The sequence below is a fragment of the Gigantopelta aegis genome, chromosome 12, assembly GCF_016097555.1.
Source record: "Gigantopelta aegis isolate Gae_Host chromosome 12, Gae_host_genome, whole genome shotgun sequence".
Lineage (NCBI taxonomy): Eukaryota > Metazoa > Mollusca > Gastropoda > Neomphalida > Peltospiridae > Gigantopelta > Gigantopelta aegis.
In genome coordinates, this window is record NC_054710.1 from 48,654,563 (window position 1) to 48,678,353 (window position 23,791).

The 23,791-nt window shown below is 35.6% G+C and overlaps 1 protein-coding gene across 1 annotated transcript; it reads left to right on the forward strand.

Moving 5' to 3' along the window:
- Positions 1–1,875: 1,875 nt before the first annotated feature.
- Positions 1,876–22,931, forward strand: LOC121385758 (carcinoembryonic antigen-related cell adhesion molecule 1-like). Its single transcript, XM_041516528.1, has 5 exons — positions 1,876–2,214; positions 9,073–9,330; positions 14,246–14,575; positions 17,549–17,654; positions 19,328–22,931. Exons 1-5 carry the CDS (start codon positions 2,067–2,069, stop codon positions 19,374–19,376), a joined length of 891 nt encoding a protein of 296 aa, XP_041372462.1. The 5' UTR covers positions 1,876–2,066; the 3' UTR covers positions 19,377–22,931.
- The last annotated feature ends 860 nt before the right edge of the window (positions 22,932–23,791 follow it).

Below are 23,791 nucleotides of genomic sequence, written 5' to 3' on the forward strand. Positions count from 1 at the left end.
CCATACATCTTGGGTACTAGAGTCAGTAGATTCTTTGTCTCTGGCACCAGCAGTTTGAATTTCTTGAACTGAAATTGAGATAAAACGATTGTACTCCGACATCACCTAATATATTGTCACTTGATAAACATTCTAAAACCCACCTGCAAACAAGTGTCATGACATCAGGTTACTGCGTTGTATTTCTATTCAAAATATTGACCACTGCTTGATTATCAGAATTAAACAATAGTCTCTTGTTTGCCAAGGTACTTCTTCACAACTTAATTGTTACTAAAATGAGAAATAACTCTAACAGAGTGACGTTCTTTGTTAGACCATTCGTCCTCCATGAAGTAGGTCACCAGCCATAAGCCCAGTTTATATCAAATTATATGTGAAATACATGCACCCCTGAACAAGCCGTAAATGGTTGTAGATTTTCATTATCTACCCACCATTGGTCAACAAAAAGGGAAATACTGTTTGACAAAACATGTAAGTCACCCTTTATGTATCCATTTAACCTTTTTTTATGACTGGGTTTACGAACCTTGCACATTGTGTCTATAAGACTGCCACTGAATGTCCGTGCCATTGGTATTGTCCTGGTAATAAAATTTAAGGTCCCAATAAGAGACTGTATTTGTTTTAATGTCATCCGTACTTGCAGTTTTGTGTCTATTTCCAATGCTAAAACTGTTAGTTTTTTACAAGGCCAAACAGTTGTATCCTCTGCTATGGGGATCCCTCAATCTGAACAAACTTGGAGCATTGCATTGAGAGCATGTCAGGAATGTTCTGAATCTCTGCCTACGAGAAGAAAATCATCAATGTAATGCACCAGTTGTGCCCCTGAAAGTCTCGTCTCTGCTACCCATTGAATAAAAGCGGAACGCTTCTAAAAAATCACGCAACTCACCCTGCAGCCCATAGGCAAGCATTTATTAAAATATAATTTATTCAAAAATTTAAAACCCAGAAATCAAAATCGTCCACCCGACATAATCAGAATCCACTTTTGAAATCTGCTTTAGCCAAAAATTAACCTTTACCTTGCCTTTGGATCAGTTTAACAGCTTCGTCAAAATTAGAATATTTGACAAATGCTTCCGAATCATCAACGTGCTCACTGACTGAAGTACCCACCGGGTATGATAAATGATGTATAAGCCGGCATTCTGCAGGTACATTCTTTGGTACCAAAGCAATAGGATTATTTCTTAAATGTATAAATGGTGGTGACATAAATGGGCCTGCTACCCTGCCCAATTCTATTTCCCTGTCTATTTTTTCTTGTACTATGTTTTGCAACTCGATTACGGACCGAAGATGACTCGATATAATGCTTTATAAATATTTAAGTCATGTTAAATACGACAAATGTCTGTTACATACATACACACGCGTGCACACACATTAATATTATTTCAGCCCAAATCCGATCTTTACTGTGTACAAATCCGATCCGATGTTTTCTCAGGCGTTAACATTTCGTGATAAACAATAATACTTAAACGTCTCCAATAAGTATTAATTGGGTGTTGACAGAAGTTTCGGGTTTCAACTGAGAGAATAATTAACAATAAAGCTAATTCACATTCCTATTCCGTGGCCTCCAGTTTGTAAGTAAGGCTATTTTGGCGAGATTTCGCGTGAGTTCACGTCTAGTGAACTCGAGTTACCCCGAAATTTGCACATGCGCAGTGGGATGTGAAAGACATTAGTCTTAAGGTTTGGTCTTGTTGCAGTTAATCAGCCTGTTTTATTTTGCACTATAACACTAATACATGTATATAGGAAGATTCTTGGATTTTTTTTGTTTAATAAATAATCATGTACATAGACATTGGTTCCTAATAATTTCAATGTTTTCATCCTTTTCTGCAGGTGCTTCACTGGTTCTTTCTGGGTCTTCACCATATGCGGTGTTTAACCAGACATATATACTCACCTGTACGGTAACACATGTTGTGAATGTCAGTGGTGAAATACTGTTTTTAAGGAATGGGAATGAAGCTTATGGATCAAAAGATCAGAGTGGTGATACTTGTTCTACATTCAGTACTCCACCACCTGGCTACTCTATGTCCTGTGGAAGTGGCACAAACAGCAGCTCGTCCTCCACTAAGAACTACACTTTAGAGATTGCCCAAATTAAATCACAGGATGCTGCTGATTGGTCTTGTCGGCTATTCGGATCTAAAATGTCTGTTTTGTATCTGAAGATTAGCAGTAAGTTGTCTACTAATAAATCTGATTGAAATCAGGTCTACTCGTCTACCAGTAGAGCTGACAGCACTGCGTGGACTCCCTTGTCCAGGTGACACTTCGTCGGTAAATAATAATATGGGTATGGGAACTCTTTTTTACGTGCCCATACCCAAACTAGGTTCAGGTACGCCCACCCCGGACTTAGCCTTTGACATCGCCAGTGACAAATTCCGGGCAAGGATGCGGGTGCGTGTGTGTGTGGGGGGGGGGGGGGGGGGGGGGGGGGGGGGGTCAGTTCGGTGTGGCCTGAAATTTGGAAACATTTAGTAAAGTTGAGAACAAACATGTCTGGGCAAAATTGAAGCCAAACACAAAGGTAGACTGCTCATCCAAAGTTTAAAGGTGATTGGAGTAATTTAGACGGACTGCCAAAAATAAAATATGTCAGACTATAAACAATAAAATAAAAAAAGGTTTTTGAAGTGGTGGCCATAAAATTAAAGTCTGACAAAAAGGTCCACACTCCCGGAGGCAGAGGATGTTGGTAAAACGTTTGGTAGGAAAGTTACTATCTACCGCGACTGCAGGAAGGCCTGGAATGCGTAGTAATCAGGATATTTAATTTTCAAAATTTTTAATTTATTTTAATTTAAAAGTATTTTATTATACTCAGTTATACTAACCTGTTAATTAGTTTCCCGATTGGCAATTCATAACTAATGAGTGCGATTGTACTACACCGTGACTTGTACAGACAATCAAAACACATTTTAATGAGCCTTCTTTTCTGTCCATAAAACTTGAAATTGAAAATAAAACAAAGTCTGTATCGTGTGTATTGTAACTGACGATGTAGAGACGTCTTGTTACTGCATTTTGTTGAAAACTACATTTAGTTCAAGTTGAATATTAATATATGCTTATTAATTTGTTGATATTATGCGATGACCATTTTCAGGATAGCATTTATTAAACAAATGTCAATGGAGGAGAAATATTTATGAGCTAGCAGTGATTTTTTTAAAGCCAATATAGCCATTGGGTTACTGGGTTTGCGTGTGTCACTAGCACTGTGTTAAAAATAGGGTTAGGTATCACACAAAAAAGACTGTATGTACCACGGTATACTGCTTAAGTAGTGACATGATACTTATCACTGCGATTGATTCAATAATACAATAATTTCTCGACATACAGTGTCATTTATTTGCCTTTGAACTTAAGAGGCCAGACATATATGACATACTACAATCAATCAAATACAAATATCAGACTAATTAAATTTACACATTGCATTCTATTTCCCTCTAAAGATGAGTAAGCATTATGCAGGACAAAAACAAAATCTCATTTAGAGAAAAGCTAATACTTATAGGTAGAAAATAGTTGTAGAGCCCTGTTGTCTTTGACGTTCTTATAATGCAAATGGAAGAAACATAACATTCGAATTAATCAGATGTATTCTATAATTATCATTTCAGTTGAACTTGAAGAATAAAAATGGCAAAGTGTAAACAAATGCATTCTACTATTACCATTTTAATTATACCAGTAACTTTTATATAGCTACTTTTATTTCAGTTGATGACCCGGCCAGGTAAACAGGCATCTTTGTTTTTTTCAGTTTGCTACAATGGATTATTCTTCAAGTTAGTTTAAGCTAATTCGTCTTAACGTTAATTTTGTTTCAATAATTAAAAAAACCCTTTATAAACCTATGCATGTTTGAATAAATCATTAGACCAGGGCCAGTTGGGAATTTCGTGAATGAAGTTGGCAATATATATGATTTTAAAGCTTATTGCAGTAGAATTCTGAAACGCTTTGGTGTCTTCCCCCCCCCCCCCCCCCAATTATTTTCAAGGCCATATCTCAAGGTCAGTATGCAGTATTTTTCATATTTCCATATGTTTACACTGCGTTACCGTAATTTGAGGAATTGTGGCTGTGACTGGTGTGTATATTGTATTTTAAATAATAAGACTAACCATAACATTTAATTTTATTCATTTTCAAGGTCATACATAAAAGTTAAAGTCATGTCCTAAAATAACACATAGTTTGCTTGTGTTCTTAAATGACAACATCTATTCAGTTTAAAGATCATACATAAAATGTAAAGTCATGTCCTAAAGTAAAGCATATTTTGCATGTGTTCTTATGTACTCACATCTATTCTTTGATAGTTAATGGTCACACACAAAAATCCATATCCATATATTAGTAGTTTCATTACGTTATATAGCATTATATTTGTTATGACTATACAATCCTGAATTCCAACGCTGTAAAACTGATTGTAGGAATGTCACGTCACATCACTACTTATTGAAATTACATTGTATGTGAACAAACGATAACTTTATTATAAATTTATAAAATTGTAACGGTGTGATAAACATATATTAGATGTGGTTTCTACTATACCACCATTTTACCACGTGGCGGTAACAATACTAATTCGAGATAAGGGATCAGTGGGCTAACCCCACCTCATGTAGTACACTGTGCTGATAATGTTATTACACTACGTTATGTTAAAGACAGATCTACTCACCATGAGCAAGAGTATGTGCTAACTCAAAGCTGTATCCAGTCAAAACGTATCAAAATGGAAGAAAAGTAATGTACTTTAGGGCCAAAATGAAAGTTAGTTGGAGAGTAAAAATTACATTCTTTCCATACAAGCCATGGGCCACATTACATTTATTACATACCCATTAAATCTTTCTATATAAATACAGTCCTGAATACAAAAATTAAATACACTTTACCGTATTCAACTCAACTGCCGGAACTATACCGTATTCAACGCTACTATTTATAGCACATGGTTAACGGGAATGCCCATCGCGATATGTAAATAAAGTTGGTTCTTGCTTTGAATTGCCTAGTAAAGCATTTTTAAAATGCTATTTTGTGGAAATTCTGAATTGAAAACAGACGAAAACGGTGACAAATCTTTACAATTTAATGAGCGCGATACCAAAACTTGAGACGGGAACACTGCTAACCAACGAGCTTTTAATCCACGATAGAAAGAAAGAAAGAAGTGTTTTATTTAACAACGCACTCAGCACATTTTATTTACGGTTATATGGTTAAGGACCACACAGATTTTGAGAGGAAACCCGCTGTCGCCACTACATGGGCTACTCTTCCGATTGGCAGCAAGGGATCTTTTATTTGCGCTTCCCACAGACAGGATAGCACAAACCATGGCCTTTGTTGAACCAGTTATGGACCACTGGTCGGTGCAAGTGGTTTACACCTACCCATTGAGCCTTGAGGAGCACTCACTCAGGGTTTGGAGTCGGTATCTGGATTTAAAATCCCATTCCTCGACTGGGATCCGAACCCAGTACCTACCAGCCTGTAGACCGATGGCCTGCCACGACGCCGCCGAGGCCGGTAATCCACGATAGTTAAGGTCGACGACAGTCACCTTTTGGACCCTTGTTTTGGCTTCGTACACAATAAATAAAACATCTCCAACCGTAATTTGACAAAAGGTACTTTTTTTTTTTCTTTCATCTTTTAAAACTTCAAATTAATATTTTGTCCAGAATTATAATTTTGTCTGCTTGTTATAGGAATTTGACAGGGATTAAGGTTAGTGGACTAGTTTTTATTTTAATGTGGCGAAGCATTGTAATAATACAGCTAATTTTTTATTTAAATGACGTCAGTATTCCAATGACGTCACTTTGCATCGCCTTACAATAACCATAAACTGCGTACACGACGTTTCCTTTTTGGAATAATTTCAATGTAAAATTGCTATTGAATTATTTTTTTAACATTACTAATGCACCTGAATGTGTTTGAACAAAATCTTGTGATTAAGAAATTGTACCTTTTACGAAATATGGATTTCTAGTGAAATTACGGTAAGATACGCTATATGTATTGTGTACGAAGCCAAAACAAGTGTTCGAAAAGTGACTGTCGTTGGCTATAGCAACAATGATGTCGCATGCACTGTCTCCTCACGTAGAAAACTTGGATGAACTGACAACCGGTTTATTCAGTGAGCGATGATTTATGGAGGCACATTTAATATAAACTTAAACTTTTCAGCAACGAATAATTCCATGAAGATCAATAAAATAAAACACACCAATGACGACACAAACATTGAGTGAGCAATTCTTGACATTTTTCTTCGTTGATAAAACTGGCACGCTGAAGGTTTTGTGACGTATTACGAGCAAATTAAATATTATATTGTTCGTGAATTTTAGCTATTACATTGTCTTTAAAAGGCATTTCAAACAATATCATTAAAATTATAGGTAACGTTTCACTCGTTCTTTCTTATTGCTATTTAATTTTTAAATAGAACTATATTCCTATGTGTAATAATTGGTTGTTCATCGGTCCGCGTAGTAACACAGCTGACTTAGTTGTGTAAATTTAGAAATCCCCGTCATTAGCTAGCAGTATTGCAATTTTTGAACTAATATTTGGAAACAAAATTCCAATTTAGGGTATGTAATAAATACAAAACTAAGTGTTCTAAGTCATTAAATTGATTTGACCAAACCTGTTACCATAACAGGATTTGTCTTCTCACTAAAATACCAGTTAATCACAGGTATGATATAAAAGAAATGTCAATTACCCAAACATTAGGAATAAGTACCTGTATACCAAAGCCAAATAAGCCAAAACAGTTCCTTAAAAATGACTTTGCTAAATTGTGTATATAAAATAGAGACTGGATAAATTGTAGAATAATAATGGGTACAAATACATGGTACAACAGTGAAATAACTAAAGACCATAAACCAATATTTTTCCAAAAATCTATTGAAAAAGGAATTCTCTGTGTACAGGATGATGATGTGTAAAGGAGAGTTGGCAGTATATCAGTTACGAGGAGTGTAAAGCCAAATATAATGTAAAATCTAAAAAAAATTAAAATATGCCACTTTAATAAAGGCTATTACAAATTTTATTGGTAAAAGAAGAATGGAAAAACAATTATTAATACCGACTAATAACCCTATTCTTCCTTTCAATCTAAGAATATTTTTCGAAGATCAAAGGCGAAGTAAAGACATGTATAAACTATTAAATTATAGTACAGCTGTTCCTACTTCACAAAGAAAATATACATAACTAGGTTATACTCTAGCATTACAACAATAAGTCTACACAAAATAAAATACTAAAAATATACAACTTGTTTTGTCCGTTTGGGAAAAAATACCAATACACTGCCTAAAAGTGTGTAAACCAGACAAAAACTGGGAACATTTATTCCATCCTGTCTCGAAGACAATTCTGCTTGATTTAGCACTGCTCTGTTGCACAGCATCGTCATTAGATTGTCAATATACACTGAAAAAACATTTTCCCATTAGTGTTATCATGTATAGTTAATGTCTTCTTTTATAATCAGAACAAAATAAAATGTGGCGACAACACATAAGCAAATGGATAAAAAAAAGGCACATATTAAACGGTAGCCGGTTAATACTGTATCACACAAGTACGTACATATGTCATTGTATTTTAGGTGATACATGCTGTCAGATCTGTAGTGAGATTTTAATTGTACACAGGAACTTGTTTCCATTAGTATACATGTTTGTGAGCTTTGTAAGGGTAATTCAAGTTTATTTTAGAATGGGATTAAATGTTGGAATGTATATTCTTCAAGTTCCTGTGTATCATTAAAATCTCACTAATACTTATTATTTTAAAAATAAATCAAAACCTTTTCTTTGCTATACATCTATTATATATTTGATAATAGTACGGTAAACCTAAAGTTCAGTCTAAACGATGTTTGGTGCGTCGTTGATGACGTAATATGACAGCATATTGCTGAAAGGTTGTTGTCAGTTTTTGTAATCACGTGACAATCAAAAGTAATGAGAAGTTGTACAATCAAGGGAAATCACATCAACTAGGATCACGTGACCCAAAGTGTGTACATTAGGCGTCAATAGCGCAAATGTAGTTGACACCTCTGGAATATCAAAGGGAATGCTTACACAATCATTTTCTAAAATTGTTGTGGACAGACTTCATGTAAATAAACTGTTGCTTACATTCATTTGGATAACAGCAGGGTTGAAAATTAGCGATTGCCCGGTCGCCCGTGGTGATTTTTATTGGCTAAGGGCGATTAAATGTTTTGTTATAAAGGTATTCCTTTGGGCGACTATCGATATTAGGGTCTGGCGTGTATGGTACCGGGCTTTTTTTCTCCTAAATGCACTGAAACTGAATCAAATGTGACAAAACACACAACACCTGGCGAACTACAGATCTGACAGCAGAAGATATAAAGCGTGCGTTATACTTCGACAACGCCAGACTTAGGTTCTATGGTGTTGGGCCGGGTCTTTCTAAAAATAAAGCACAAAACGTATTGCAGGCAGTGTTTTAATCTGGAAGTAATCGGCTTCTTCTTGACAAAGACTACTGTAAGAAACAAGTACACTTTTATGTTTTGTAATATAACAGAATATATCGTATTTCGTGGTATAATTTGGTTTGCTTTGGGTGATTTATTAAAAAACAAATTTCACACACACACACACACACACACACACACACACATGTGTGTGTGTGTGTGTGTGTGTGTGTGTGTGTGTGTGTGTCTGAGTGTGTGTCTGTGTGTGTGGGCGCGCGCGTGCAAAATATACTACTTCTAACATTGTCATGTTTTCTCATATTTGAAGTGATTCCTTATGAAATTTAAAGTAAGATCAGAGAATATAAAATTATAAAACTATATTCATTAAACCCTCTGTACCTCTGGCAGAAATCATGGGTGTATGTTAGGAATAATAAAACAAGGTTTGCATATTTACATATACTTGGTACTTATTGCAACTTGTACAAACTGGGTTTTCTTCCCAGGTGGTCCAAACAATGTTACATTCAATCCATTACCACCAACGGATGTCAAAGAAGGAGGTAGTGTGAAAGTAAACTGTATTGCTGACTGTGTCCCACCATGTTTTTACTCTTGGACGTGGGGAAAGGAAATCATCAGATCTACCTCTTTGTTAGCACTGGAGAACATCAAACAGGACAAGGCAGGAGCGTACACGTGCACAGCGACCAACACGTTTTTATTTCAGTCTGACTATAAAACGTTCGAATTGACTGTTCTTGGTAAGTATTTTGTTTCAATTTGTTGAAAGTGGTACATATGTAATTTTACTTTCTGTAACATAAAGCGCATGATTTTTACAGGTATTCCTAGTTTTATGTACACTCTACCATGGTGTTGATGCCCAAAACACCCTTGGATCTATTTACTTTGCCTTTATTATTCTGGGACAAAATCAAAGTCTGTTTCATAGTTTTAACTCAAACTAGCGTTTCTGGCATATGCGCATATAAAAATAACAATTGATTTTCCCATTACTACATCTGGGATTAATTTGTTCAAACGGTCAGTTAATTGATTCTCGATTTCGGTATTGTTTTAAGTTTAAGTTATTTGCATGAAATCCACATGTCAGATCAGATCAGATCAGATCTAAATTATTAACAAAAAGATGACATATATAACTGGTCCACGACCATTGTATGGTGGCAGGGGTGTAACATTCTCTTTGAGAATGGCCAATACAGCACAAATTGAAGTTTGGAGTAAAAGTCCGTATCTATCTGTGATATTTGTATTTTTGCACAGTTCTTACACTGTTTTTATTTATATCTTGAATTTTTCTGTTGATGTTGATCATCACCTTATTTGTTTCCATTACCATAGTTTGACACCCAATAGCCGATGTATTTTTCGTGCTGGGTTGTCGTTAAACATTCACTCATTCATTCATTGTGCGGTAATAAGAAAATACCCTTGTATGCTCTGTAATATTTTGGTAACATGTTTGTGTTTATTTTTTGTTAGATGTTTTTTCTTTTTATTTATTTTATTAGTACCCAACTACTGTAGCATTTTCAATGTCCAAATTAAACGCAAACACACGAACACACAGACGTTATTATATTTTACTTAGGCTTTTTTTTTCTTCTTATTTTGAGGGTATTGTTTGTTTGCGTCAAAAGGGAATCATGAATTGGAATGTAACTTCATACTGAATAAAGATAAAATTCATATAAAAACATATTAATTTATTGAGTTTTAAGCCCATACTATCACAATAGTGTTATTCAACTTACTGTGCTATCGTAACAACGCTATACGACCCTGAGTTATACCCGCCACTGCAGAATGTTCTCCCATGCCGACCGAATGTCCTCGTTTCTGATTCTGCAGTCCTTAATTGCAGTTGCATTTTAGTTTGCTCTTACAAAAACTTCTTTCTTACATATTATTAAATTATAAAATGTTTTTATTTCATACGAAGTCGGTTTATGGGGTTGAGCTCGGGTTTTAAGATGTCCGATACAGCTTTTTTTAGCTCTAATCATCTTGTCAGGTGTCTTAAAAGGTTTCCGTATTTCAATACACTTTTGCTGTGTCGTTCTTGCCACTCATTTTCGTTTGGTTTAAGAATCTGTCTTCCGACACACCGGCCTCGGTGGCGCCTAGTGGTTAGGCCATCGGTCTACAGGCTGGTAGGTACTGGGTTCGGATCCCAGTCGAGGCATGGGATTTTTAATCCAGATACCGACTCCAAACCCTGAGTGAGTGCTCTGCAAGGCTCAATGGGTAGGTGTAAACCACTTGCCATATAACCGTAAATACAATGTGTTGAGTGCGTGGTTAAATTAAACATTTCTTTCTTTCGTTCTGTCTTCTGACAATTAGTGCAAGAGAATGGTGATGATGGAATGGGTTGTGCATAGCATGGAGGCGACCTACGGGGTCGTTCTCAAGTCTAATTAGCGAGTGGTCAGTAAGTCTGTGCCTGTGTCCAAGAACTTCCAGACTAGTAGTAGGCGGAAGGGTGCCTCCTCATCTGTCCATCAAAGTCATGGCGATGCTGCAAAAACCCATATGCAGCACCAAAACAGAGAGGATGGCTACCCGGTTGGAGACGTCTCAGGCAGTGGAAATAGTTTTGCCTCCAACAGTGGAGGCGAGGCCAGTTGTGGCTGCAACAGTGGAACAGGTTGAGGGGTTGTCCTGCCGTGTCGGTCTGGTTCCGATTCTCATCGTAGCGATGGATGCTGGGTTGTCGGTCCCTTGGTGGAGGTTACTATGTGTTCGAGGGCACCGTCCAGGCTTCTGGTGGAGGGTGCTGTCTCAGGTGTGGCGCCAGTTGGCATCGTTTTCACTCCAGTGGGGGGTGGGGGGTGAACCCATTGGGTTTGGTCACTGCTGGGTTCATACGTGAATGAATTTCCAGAAGGGCCGTTTGAACCAGCACCACTGGTCCCGTTGTCTGCTTCTGCAGGGATACAGGAGACTGTGGCTTTCTTGGGTGCTCCTGTGTCTACTCATGACCTGTACAATTAGTGTAGAGTTTTCAGGCGGTATCCCTCGACTGTTCAGGGCCTGGTGGCTACTGGTTGACCTCAGGGGTGGTGACGAGGGGATAATGATGGCCTTTTTAAGCGTCATGGCTTGGTTGAGAGAATCGCCTCAGTTGGGGTTGATTTCTCAAGTGCCGTCTTCGGTTGCGGTGCCACCAGTCCCTCCACTGCATGGTTTTCTGGCGAGGCCGTGGTTGGACCAATTTGCGGATTCTGGTGCTGTAGTTGAGGAGTACCCGGCAGCTTTTCCTTTTGAAAAATATACTAAATATGGTGGCCATTTTTATGACGTCATATGAGCATGTTCCCCCACAGGAATTCTGGGCAATTTTCATCTGTGAGATAGTCAGGACATATAGTATCAAGAAATACCCAAATTAGCTGGCAGTACAGTAGTTACCACTTGATCCACAGAATAAGCCTCAATCTGCACATACCGGCCTCGGTGGTGCAGTGGTTACGCCATCAGTCTTCAGACTGGTAGGTACTGGGTTCAGATCCCAGTCGAGGCATGGGATTTTAATCCAGATTACCGACTCCAAACCCTGAGTTAGTGCTCAATGTGTAGGTGTAAACCACTTGCACCGACCAGTGATCCATAACTGGTTCAACAAAGGTCAATGTTTGTGCTATCCTGACTGTGGGAAGCGCAAATAAAATATCCTTTGCTGCCTAATCGTAAAAGAGTAGCTTATGTGGCGACAGCGGGTTTTCACGAGAAAAAAAACAAACAGTGTCAGAATGACCATATGTTTGACGTGCAATAACCGATGATAAGATAAAAAATCAATGTGATCTAGTGGCGTCGTTAAATAAAACAAACTTTACTCTTTTTTTCAATCTGCACGCCTATTCGTGATTGATGTTTTGGGGTTTTTTTAAATAATGGAACTCGAAAATGATCGATGTAAAGCTATTTGGCGTCAAACATGTACTTGTTTTGGTATAGATGAGTTTTTCGGATTGTCGTCAAATAGTTTATGACATTGACGACAGATGGTGTAACCACATGACCACCATTAGGGGAGCGAAATTCACCCCCACAATAGCATTTGAGGGCATTGCATCTGTGAGCAAATTCACTATTTATGACTGTTTTGGAACATATTGTGACAGCAAAACCAGCAGCTCAGAGAACTCAACCTCTTTTTAAGATTGAACATTCGTATCAAAATCGGTATACGTCTGTTAACGATTAAAAACATAAATAATAAAGCGCCTATACAAGTTTTAAAAATGCTAAAGTTACTCCAATTATCAAGTCTGCTGACAAAACTAAACCTACAAATTAAAAGCCAATGACTGTATTACCAACACTGTCGAAAGCAATTTTATGATTACTTACAAAATTTGACCACCTACGTGCATTCTTCACAATCAGGTTTTAGACCAAAACACTCATGCCAAACAGCACTCATTGATATAACTGATAAATGGTTACCCAAAATGAATGAATGAAATCTAAATGGCGTCATATTTCTTGATTTAATAAAAAGCTTTTCATGTTGTGGACCATTCAATTCTGACTCAAAAGTTAAACATTTATGGCTACAAAAAAGAATTCTCTTGACTTATTCCAATCTTATTTACCGTACACAGATCTTTCTTTTGTATTTATGAACATTGTTGTAGTTTATCTTGAATTTGAGTAACAGTTTTACTTGACATGGATATTGTTGAATTATCTGCATACGTACTTGTGTTACAATGTCCAGTGTATAATGGAAGATCATTTATGTACAGTATAAAGAGAAGAGGCCATAGTATTGAACCCTGTCGAACGCCATAATTAATGGACTTATGTTTTGATGTTGCCATTCCTATATTGACTTGCTGTGCTCTGTTATTTAAATAAGATTGGAATAAGTCAAGGGAATTATTTTTATTATGTATAAATAAGAACAGAAGGCACAATAGTGATAACAAATTTAATTATGTCTTTGTTAATGCTTTTCTTTAAATTTAAATACAATATTTTGCATAAAACTACAAATTTGTCTAAAATATAACTTTCCAAATCTGAGTTTTCAAAATTTGATATATGAAAAATTAACTATGTTAATGGAAATTAAAGACATTAACTCAATATTGGCACTTGTTATTTTTTTATATAAAAATAAATTGCTATTAAAATCTAAGTTCAGGTTGCCTAGACATATGACTATATTTAAGGGCACTTGTATATGGCAAGTCAAATATGTAAAAAGAATTGATTCAAACTCCATTCAGAGCCATGTACAGTGATTATTTTCACGGTCAAGGTTATTGTCAACTTGTATGGTTGAGTGACGGTTAATAATGAATTAGTACAGTTAAATTAAATGACAGAATCATAATATTTTGTCTTATGCATTAAATATGTGCTATAGGATAGATACTACGAAATCAAATCCCATAGACGACAACAGTAACATATGTCCCTAAAAGCACTACACCCTCTTTTCTCACACTAACCACTAACCAGATAACAACTAACCCACTGTCTTGGACAGACAGCCCAGATAGCTGAGGTGTGTGCCCAGCATAGCGTGCTTAAACCTTAATTAGATATAAACACGAACATAAGTTGACATGCATTGCTTTAGCAGTTCTCTCACAATGCTTGTTGATTAATAGTATACAATGTATTTATTTACAGCTGTAGGAACTGCAACAATTGTTTGCACAGGTGGTGCATATCTTGGACAGAATACAACAATAGTCTGCAAAATAACCAACACCATAGTTGGTGAAATAAGATTTCTCAGACCAAATAGTGGAACACAACAGGAGGTGATAGCATGTAACCGTGGTAATACTGGATGTTTAGTACAAGGTGGTATGACTGGATACAGTTATGTTATTGATTCCTCTTCACAAACCACTCTAACTATACAATCATTCAACCCTAGCACAGATGAAGGAGAATGGATTTGCCGTGATGGACCATCTAGTATTGGAGAAGCTACCTGTAACATGAATCTCTTTTGTAAGTAATATTTCTGCTATATAGGTAATTGTGAATTCGTCCAGAACTGTTGCTTAAACTCTAGTCATAAATTGCATATGTTACCTGGTAGCTTTTTAATAAAACAAGTGAATTATGGGTTGCTGAAATCACTTTTGTGAAACAAAAATAAAACTGACTTTCCTAGTATTAGATATATACCTAACGACAATATCCAACGTAGGTACTTGGGCATAAGTTAAACACAATGTAAATAGAAATGAAAACCCAAACATATTACCAACACAGACTAGTATAAGATGTGAGATAGATGAATTGTACATGAAATTAAAAGAAAATTAGGTACACAAAACTAACTTCTTAAATTTTAACACTGATATATACATTTAGTATGGAGAGAATATTCATAATATTGATGCATATATATGAATTGAGAGCTAGTAAAGTTCTGTCATATAATTTAGTGTTCGGTATTCAATCTGAAAATGGTATTCGAATATTTTCTGGAAATGACGATCACAGATTCAAATATTGCAATACTAACTACTGACTGATCAAAATAAAAGGGTTTTATACTTTTACTTGTGTAAAGAGCTTTTAATAACCCCCAAGAGCAATTTACGACACAAGACAAATGACAATTATAAAGCAGTAGTTGTACCATATATTTTGACTTCTCGTCTAGCATTACTGAATTATCAATATAATATTTTGAAATTATGAAAAACACTAAAAACACTAAAACACTATAACCAAAAACAAATGTCAAGAACTCGTACAGAAACCACCAGGTCAGTTCACATGTTTGTTTCTTTTTTCTTTCTTTTTTCTTCTCTTTGTGTGTGTGTGTGTGTGTGTGTGTGTGTGTGTGTGTGTGTGTGTGTTTGTTTGTTTTTTGTTTTTTTTTGCCTGAAAACGTAGCATTCCGTCAATGCTCAATTTTAAACGATTTCGAGACGTGCTTTGAACTGCTAACTGAATGAATTCGAATGCATTTATTTAATAAATCACGAACACATTACATTATCAGCACTTTTACAATAAAGGACACCATTCACTTCCATATGGGTTCGGAAATAAATTTAACTGTGGTACTCAAAACTTGTATTTTTCTCATGTTTAACATTTAAAGTTATTAAGTTTATGACTCTTTTTCATCTGACTACAAAGGGTGGTTACAGACACTACACTGGTACAATAACACCATGACAGAATATTTTTTGAAAACCTACAAAAACACAAACTTAATGAATCGTTATTTACTGTGTTTAATGTATTTCAACAAATTAATGGTGTAATTATTGCTGTAAAACGTTTTATCTTGGCCATAAATTTACTATTGTATGGTATGTCATATCCATAAACACTTCGTGTCTTTTTGTATTAACAGTTCATGGTAGATCTAAATAAAGATTATTTCAATAAAAGAATGTCCATTTCATTATTGAAAAATATACCAATGGGAACTATAATTCCAAGTTTATGCTTATGATACAGTAGCTTCTTTTTTATTCCCATTAAGGTTACATACACTACAATCTTATATATAACAAGACATATGTATACACTTCCGGACACTACAATCTTATATATAACAAGACATATGTATACACTTCATGAACGTTTGTGAACATAATATTTATTTATGTAAGAATTAACTGAATGTTAAACAACCATGTATGCTTTCATACATCAAATGACTAATAAATATGAATGTAAGAGATAAAATAAAACTGCCAGTTGTTACGAGATATTTAAAATTATAGTTCCATTTTCAACCCATCTGTAATAGGGTTATTTTGAGGCACCATATACTGATTTACACCCAACTTTAGATAGGCAAAGAACCTGAAATAGAAATGTCAGTAATGTTTGGTTATGGACGATACCAAACAAAACCTGGCTTTTAGATATACAAACATAATGTACATACACATGTACAATGCATACACATGCACGATAACACGGCCCCTGGAAGACGGAATCACCAAGTGGGTGATCATGTGACACTACGTCATAATATAGGTCAGCGACCTTAGTAAACTTCTGTAAGCGTTTCCCGAAGCTTAGCTAAATGTTGGTGCTGTCGGGTTTCTTTCTGTAGCGTGTTTATTACAGCAGTGCGGGAGATGGGGGAAAAAGTGCTCTAATAATTATCAAGATGGCAACTATCGTACAACCAGGTAATTTTGGGGTTTTATGAAAGTATAGATCCTGATTAGCACCTGGGTAAAAATTACCCAGAATGCCCGTGGGGGAACATGGTTAAATGACGTCATCAATATTGATATTTGTACATCTTTATCGGATAAAGTCTTCATTCTCTTCGGTTGCTTGACATTTTAAGTCTTTGCTAACGTTGGAAATGTTATAATACAGTTTAAGAACAAGATTTACTAATTTTGGGGTATTAATGAATGTTTAAACGGTAGAGAGCGCTTACAGTATGGTTGTCTTCAGGCCAATAATGCTCTTTCTTATCTATGATGAAGTAAGATTTACTAAATTTAAGCCGTGGCAGCTTGTCTACTTAAGCCACTACAATGTCTTGATTACTAATACAAACACATTTTCAAAAACATTATATTTTGGATCCTGATATTTAGGCTCTGATTGTATCCAATAAGCAATATGCTAGTGTTAATTTTGTCAATTATATTTTTGCAGATATCTAGTTATGTGTGTATATAACTTTCTGTCAAACACTCCCACACATGCAAGCATATAGTATTATCACTCAAACACACACACACACACACACACACACATACACACACACACACACACACTGTAAAGCTGCAATGTTGGGGAATTATCACTGTACAAATTGTGAACCAGCAAAATGACAGTATATCTACAGACGTCACTCATGGTAGCAGTCTCGCCTTGTCAAAACGTCCCTCTGATTTATGCAGCCAGCGGTGGTTTAGGTGGAAGCCTAATAGCAGTGAATAGTATTGCTGTGTTAATTGATAGTGATGTATATATTTGTAGATGATCCAGAGCGCATGTCTGCCTTAAGTGCAGGTGCTATATCGGGAATTGTGATCGCTGTTGTTCTGGCTCTTGCTATTCCTACTGTGTGGATACTTTATAAGAGGTAATTAAATCATATATAGCTGTGTGTGTGGTCAAACTGTGATAACTCGAATTTGAAAGGGGTGACGAGGTAGTTCGAGTTTCAGAAGTTCATATAGAACACCTCGGTATTGCAGATGGATGATTTCATTTAATTTTGTAATAAATGTTCGGTGCACTGCCTCCATCCCAAACTTTGAACATTTTGCAATGCCTGTTTAAAGGCTAATTAATATATAAAAGGCAGTTCACCCCATCTCGAGCTAGCGGCATGTTCCAATTCTATTTCTGTATGTCTTAAATATAAAGAAACAACTATAGAAAACAACTCACTTTAAAATTGGCGGAAAGTAACTAACAAATTAAAATATGAATGTCGAATAGCTCCAATTATATATAAAAATTAAACAATATAAACATTCAAATTAGTTTAACACGATCCACTTTTACAGAGCAAAAATAAACAACTTCCACGGTTATTACTATTTAATTACTACTATCGTTTGACGGTAACCAAGTCGTGTCAGTAATTAAGGAGTCTCTCCGCACACGTACCGATAACGAAACACATAGCCTTCGTTCTGCTTAGAAAGCGATCTATTGTTCTGTAATTAGCGAGTTTGTCAGCGCGCACACCGATTACCAGCCGATAACGGAACAGAACAGAACAGAACTTTATTACACTCAGGCCGTTATGCAACGGCGTAAGAGGAACATACATATTCTGATTTTGACAAGATGGTTAACGAAACACATAGCCTCCATTCTGCTTAGTCGGCGATCTATTATTATGTAATTAACACTAGACTGTGTGTGTGTCACAAAACTCTAATTCAGCACCATTGTTGTTTTAAGTAAGGACCCCTTACAAAAATTAGCACCCGCCCCTGATTGCTGTACATGGTAATTTTTCTTATGACATCCTTCATTGTATTTTGGAAGTGCTCATTTACCTTTCAATATTGCATGCATTCAGCTATCAGTAATTAATATTTTTTTCAAACTGTGTTAAAAGCCATCTATCCGTGTTAGTAAATTTCCAGATTTGTAACAGAATTTACCGTAAATGCATCTTTATACTCATATCATCTTTGTGAAAAAAGAAAACTTTCCATCGTTCTACCTTCACCAATTGATATTTAACACATTCATTTCGTGTTGCAATGATATAGGCGAATGCAATTGTAGACATTATTTTCAGTGTTTGAAAACATTGCTCCAACACAATAGATTTAACTGTTTTCTTTTTAAGAAATGTTTGTGAAAGTGAGTTAAAAAGGAAGTCATATCAAGACTGTTTCTAGGATGTTTTAACATAGGCTAGTAGTTGTTAACATAGGCTAGTAGTTGTTAACATAGGCTAGTAGTTGTTAACATAGGCTAGTAGTTGTTAACAAGATTATCACACTCGTGAAATAAATTGTGTTCGTCATTTGCTAAGGAAAAAGTATTGATAACTCGTTAAAACTTTATTATCTTCTATTTATTCCCGTTATTTCAATACTAATCTTTGATATCATAACACATTGATACCTTTGTTATCAAATAATCATTACTATGCAGGTCCGTAGGAACGACTTTGGGGGGGGGGGGGGGGGGGGGGGGGACTGACTGAACGGGTACAAACTCAACATCGGGTCTGCTATGTATTTCATGTAACATTAGGATTAAATCATAGATTATATTTATTTACAGGAAAATAAAGAAGAAAGCTGAAGATGTGCAAAACGAATCTAATAACTAACGAAAACCAAAATCAAGTTCACAACCCTGCATGTTTCCGTTATTAGTACCCGAATACTGAAGACAGAAACATGCTAACGCTAGAATTTTACAGTTTTCGTTTTCAATTCGTATCAAACTCTAGTAGTAAACAAGGCTCTTTTTTGTTGGGTGTTCCAGTATTTTATATTTGTTGTTTGTTTGTTTTTGTTGGGGTTTTTGTTTTGTTGTTTTTTGTAGCTGAAATTAGACTAAAGATACAGTACCATAGTTAGAAATGTAGTAGTTCACTAATTTTACATTAGTTGTCAAAAATAACAACTGATGAATTAGCTTGTGGTGTGGGTGGGGGGTAAAAAGTATCAACTGTATACATTATATTTTAAAATTCTGAAACGGTGAGTTCAGACAGTTTTGCTTGAATTGTTACTTATAATCAATAAAGCAGTACGAGGATATTAAATGCAGAATTATAATTATGTGCAATTAATTTATGTAGCTGTTTCATTTATACAATGCGTTTTTGTCCTTATGTTTTTAACAGCCAATACCAGATTTTGTCTTCCAATAATTTCAAACGTATATACGAAAAAAATATATATTGCAAAATAAAATGAAAAAATAACTGCTAAAACATTAGGACACCTACACTAGATACACAGACGCTGGTATTCAAAACAAGAACATGTATTAATATGTAAATTTAGTCACAAAAAAGATTCTGTTCATTGGAACATCAACTCAGGACAGTTCCTTCAATGACAGTATGTTAAGAATTGTTGTATTTATTTACACTCGGAATGTTTTAAAACAAATTTTTTTTTTTTTTTAAATATGTGAGTTTCTATGGGTCAAAAACTTAACTATATGTTTCAACTTTATTCCTAATAGTGTTAATGTCAATTCATCGGTTTCCTTTTCGTGCACACGGGCTATACAAATTAACCGATCCCACATAAAATATGGTCATAAATAACACGGGGATATCAGAATTTTAAAGTGTTTGCATTATATGTACGACTGAGTCTTGTCAGTGGCGTAGGAAGATGCCAAAAAGTGTATGTGGTGTGTGTGTAGGGGGGGGGGGGGGCGGCACACTTTTATATTTACACACTTTTACACTATTATAAAGCAAATATAAAGCAAAATATCCGCTTCCTACGCCAGTGCTTGTCTTTAACTATACAGTTTTGCAAGTTGACATCCTGCTGCTAGATAAGTCTGACATATACGCCTAACACAGTATTGATCACCATTCTCTCTGTGGTCTTCTAAAGAGTTTTAAAGATTTTTTTCTATTAATAAATTTTGCTGTAATTATTATGGGCATATAGCTGAATGTATCATGTGAAAGTTGAAGCTGCCATCGTGCAAGTGTGACACTGTATCTTTAAGATAGTTTAAATTGTTTAATGTTATTTTTATTTATCTTGCAATATATTATTTTCTTATATTTTATTTATTTTCATTTTCATTTTTCTATTTTTATTTCTAACTTCTTCTTTTATTTCATTTTGTTTAAATTTAAATTTAGTATATTTTTGATTGAATCAATTCAAATCAACTCAAATCTATAGTATTCTATTTTATTTCAAAAAAAATTAGTTTTTCCTATAAATAAAACCATTCAGTACAACAGTTTTTGTTAGAGCGGGGTAGTTCGTGGGTGGGGGCTTCTATTCGTGTTTTCTGTTTTGCTTTCTTTGTTTACCTTGGGTTTTGTTTTTAAAGAATAACATTATAGACAATTTACGAATAGGAGTTGTATGGTTACAGTTATTTTACTGTATACTTTGCATTCCCAGGTCAGTCTATCCCCGTCGGCCCAATTGACATATATGTCTGTGGGATGGTACATATAAACGATCCCTTGCTTCTAATAGAAAAATATAACAGATTTCCTTTCCTAGACAACATATCAAAACTACCATTCATTAAATTAAATGTTTCATACCCAATGGCCGATGATTAATAAAGCACTGTGTTTTACTGCTGTCGTTAAACAAAACAAACTTTAATTTTGTATTCCTAACAATTAGTGAAAAGTGTTATTCCTTCTGTAACTTTCGCGTAAGCACTGCAAAACGTCTTACAAAAAAAGTTCGAAACTTTATCCGAAAACAAGGATGCCTCATACTTCAGTCATTTTAATGAATTCAGTACCTACATTATACACCTAATAATAGACCATGCAATACATCATATGCATTATTTCACTAGTGAAGAGAGTCAACTCTTGGTATTTTTTCCTTTTACCCAAAAACTAACTTTGATGCAGAATTTTCAAAAACGTTTATGAAATTGAAATAACATTTAATGGAAATTAAAACATGTAATGTCATCATCTGGTATTGCCCATTGCGCTATTGTTCGTTTAAGCCAATGCACCACGACTGGTATATCAAACGCCGTGGTATGTACTAGCCTATATGTGGGATGGTGCATATAAAAGACACCTTGCTACTAATGGTTTCCTCTTTAAGACTATATGTCACAATAACCACGTTTAATATGATTAATAAATGCTCTAGTGGTGTAATTAAACACAATAAACTTTAAATTTTTCATCTCATATTTGAGGACAATTTGTCAAAACATGTTTTGTTTGGTTATAATTACTTTATCTCAAAGTTAGGTTTTAACTAAAGAGACTGTCCATAGTTTGCCGTCATTGTAACGTTTCTGATTAATTTACACATATCCAAATGCATTTATTCAGCTTTAAGGTTTCGAGCTCACGATACAACTCTTTTGCTCATATATAAACATGGTATAAAGTCAGGTTTACCTAATAACTTTATGAATGACGTGTTCATACTATGTATGAATGGGCACACACATACCACTACTATTTTACAGAGAACAGTATTTCGAGTTTCACAAATAGCAAACTTGTAATACGTTTAAATTGTCATATTGCATAAAAAAAATAGCATACATTCACGTTTTGAAACTATATCTCAATAGTTACATGCCACTATTTGACATATATTCTAAGGACGCACTAAAATTGAAGCATTTCATTACCTATAGTAATTGTTTTGTTAATGTATATAGTTAGATGTGTCACGGTTACATGTGTTCATTCGACAAACTTTAGATAGTTTGCGTTTTTATTGTTACACTGTGTGGTCTTAGTCCAGGAGCTAAGGGTTCATTTTATAAAAAAAAATCTTATTTCATCCAACTTGATGTAAATCTTCTTATGTATTGAACAATATGGGGTGGTGTTCAGTATGTTATCCCTGTAGTACTGATCAGTGACCCTCCCGTGAACAATATGGAGTGGTGGGTGTTCAGTATGTTACCCATGTAGTACTGACCAGTGTCCCTCCCGTGAACAATATGAAGTGGTGTTCAGTATGTTACCCCTGTAGTACTGACCAATGACCCGCCCTTGAACAATATGAGTTGGTGTTCTGTCAGTCATAGTGATGCCACCCCACATCATAATTGATCCACCACCACATCTGCCATGCGTCCTCACCTTGACGTTTGTTTGGCGTTCATTTTGACGCTTCCAAACACGACCATCAATATTCCACAAATCAAGAATGAATCTGGACTCTGTAGATCATTGACGATTCCCCCTGTATTTCACCATGTGTAGATCATTGGCGCCTGTTTACCATGGGGCGATTCGTTAAAGGTGGCACATCACGTGGTCGCCGAGCATGCAGATGAGTTGCATGTAGATGATTTCTAATCGTCTGACCCACGGGCGTTTGGATCCTGGTCTGCGGTTATAGGTGTATGACGGTGTTCATGTATAGCTATCTATATAGATGAACAGCGGCTATATAGCGTTGCGAGCATCGGTGTTCCATCGACTGGTACAAATCATACATCTATAACCGCAGACCGGGACCCGAACGCCCGTGGTCTGACCCGTCACTCAGCGATTTCAGTCGCTGTTTTAGAGCTCGATTTCGTAGAATCTGAGTTATGGTGAATCGAGTGCTTGACCTTGGAACGATGTCGAACATCAATATTTTCATAGTCTGAAGATCTACTTGTTTGAAGCATATCAATAGCCGTAAGGCGTTCTTCATGTCGTAGGCGCCACATCACTAATTCAGAGACAAATAATGCATAACATACAAAGAACAATGGTTAACTGATCAAGAGATTTAGCAACATTAACGGTAGTAATCACTCAAATAGATTTATCCATCTCTCTGTGAAGTGTCAACATCGCGATTGACTCCCTGCCCACATGTTTGAGTGTTAGGTTCTGCAGTCATAAAGTTGTTTCCTAGGCAGTCATTTTTTAAAGCTGATCTCTATTCCAATCGCTGGTAATGACGTTTGCATTTTAAATTCCATTACTTTTTTTAAGAGTATATAGTAAGATTTTTCGTGGTTGCATATTCTTTAGATGGTTTACGGTTTTTTTAATGTTACACTTTGTGAGTTTAGTCCGGGAGACAAGGGTTC

Coding starts and splice junctions, on each gene's coding strand:
- LOC121385758 (XM_041516528.1), top strand. CDS start 2,067: ATGTCCTGTGGAAGTGGCACAAACAGCAGCTCGTCCTCCACTAAGAAC. Junction 2,215..9,072: donor TTTGTATCTGAAGATTAGCA/GTAAGTTGTCTA, acceptor TTTTCTTCCCAG/GTGGTCCAAACAATGTTACA. Junction 17,655..19,327: donor GTGTGGATACTTTATAAGAG/GTAATTAAATCA, acceptor ATTTATTTACAG/GAAAATAAAGAAGAAAGCTG.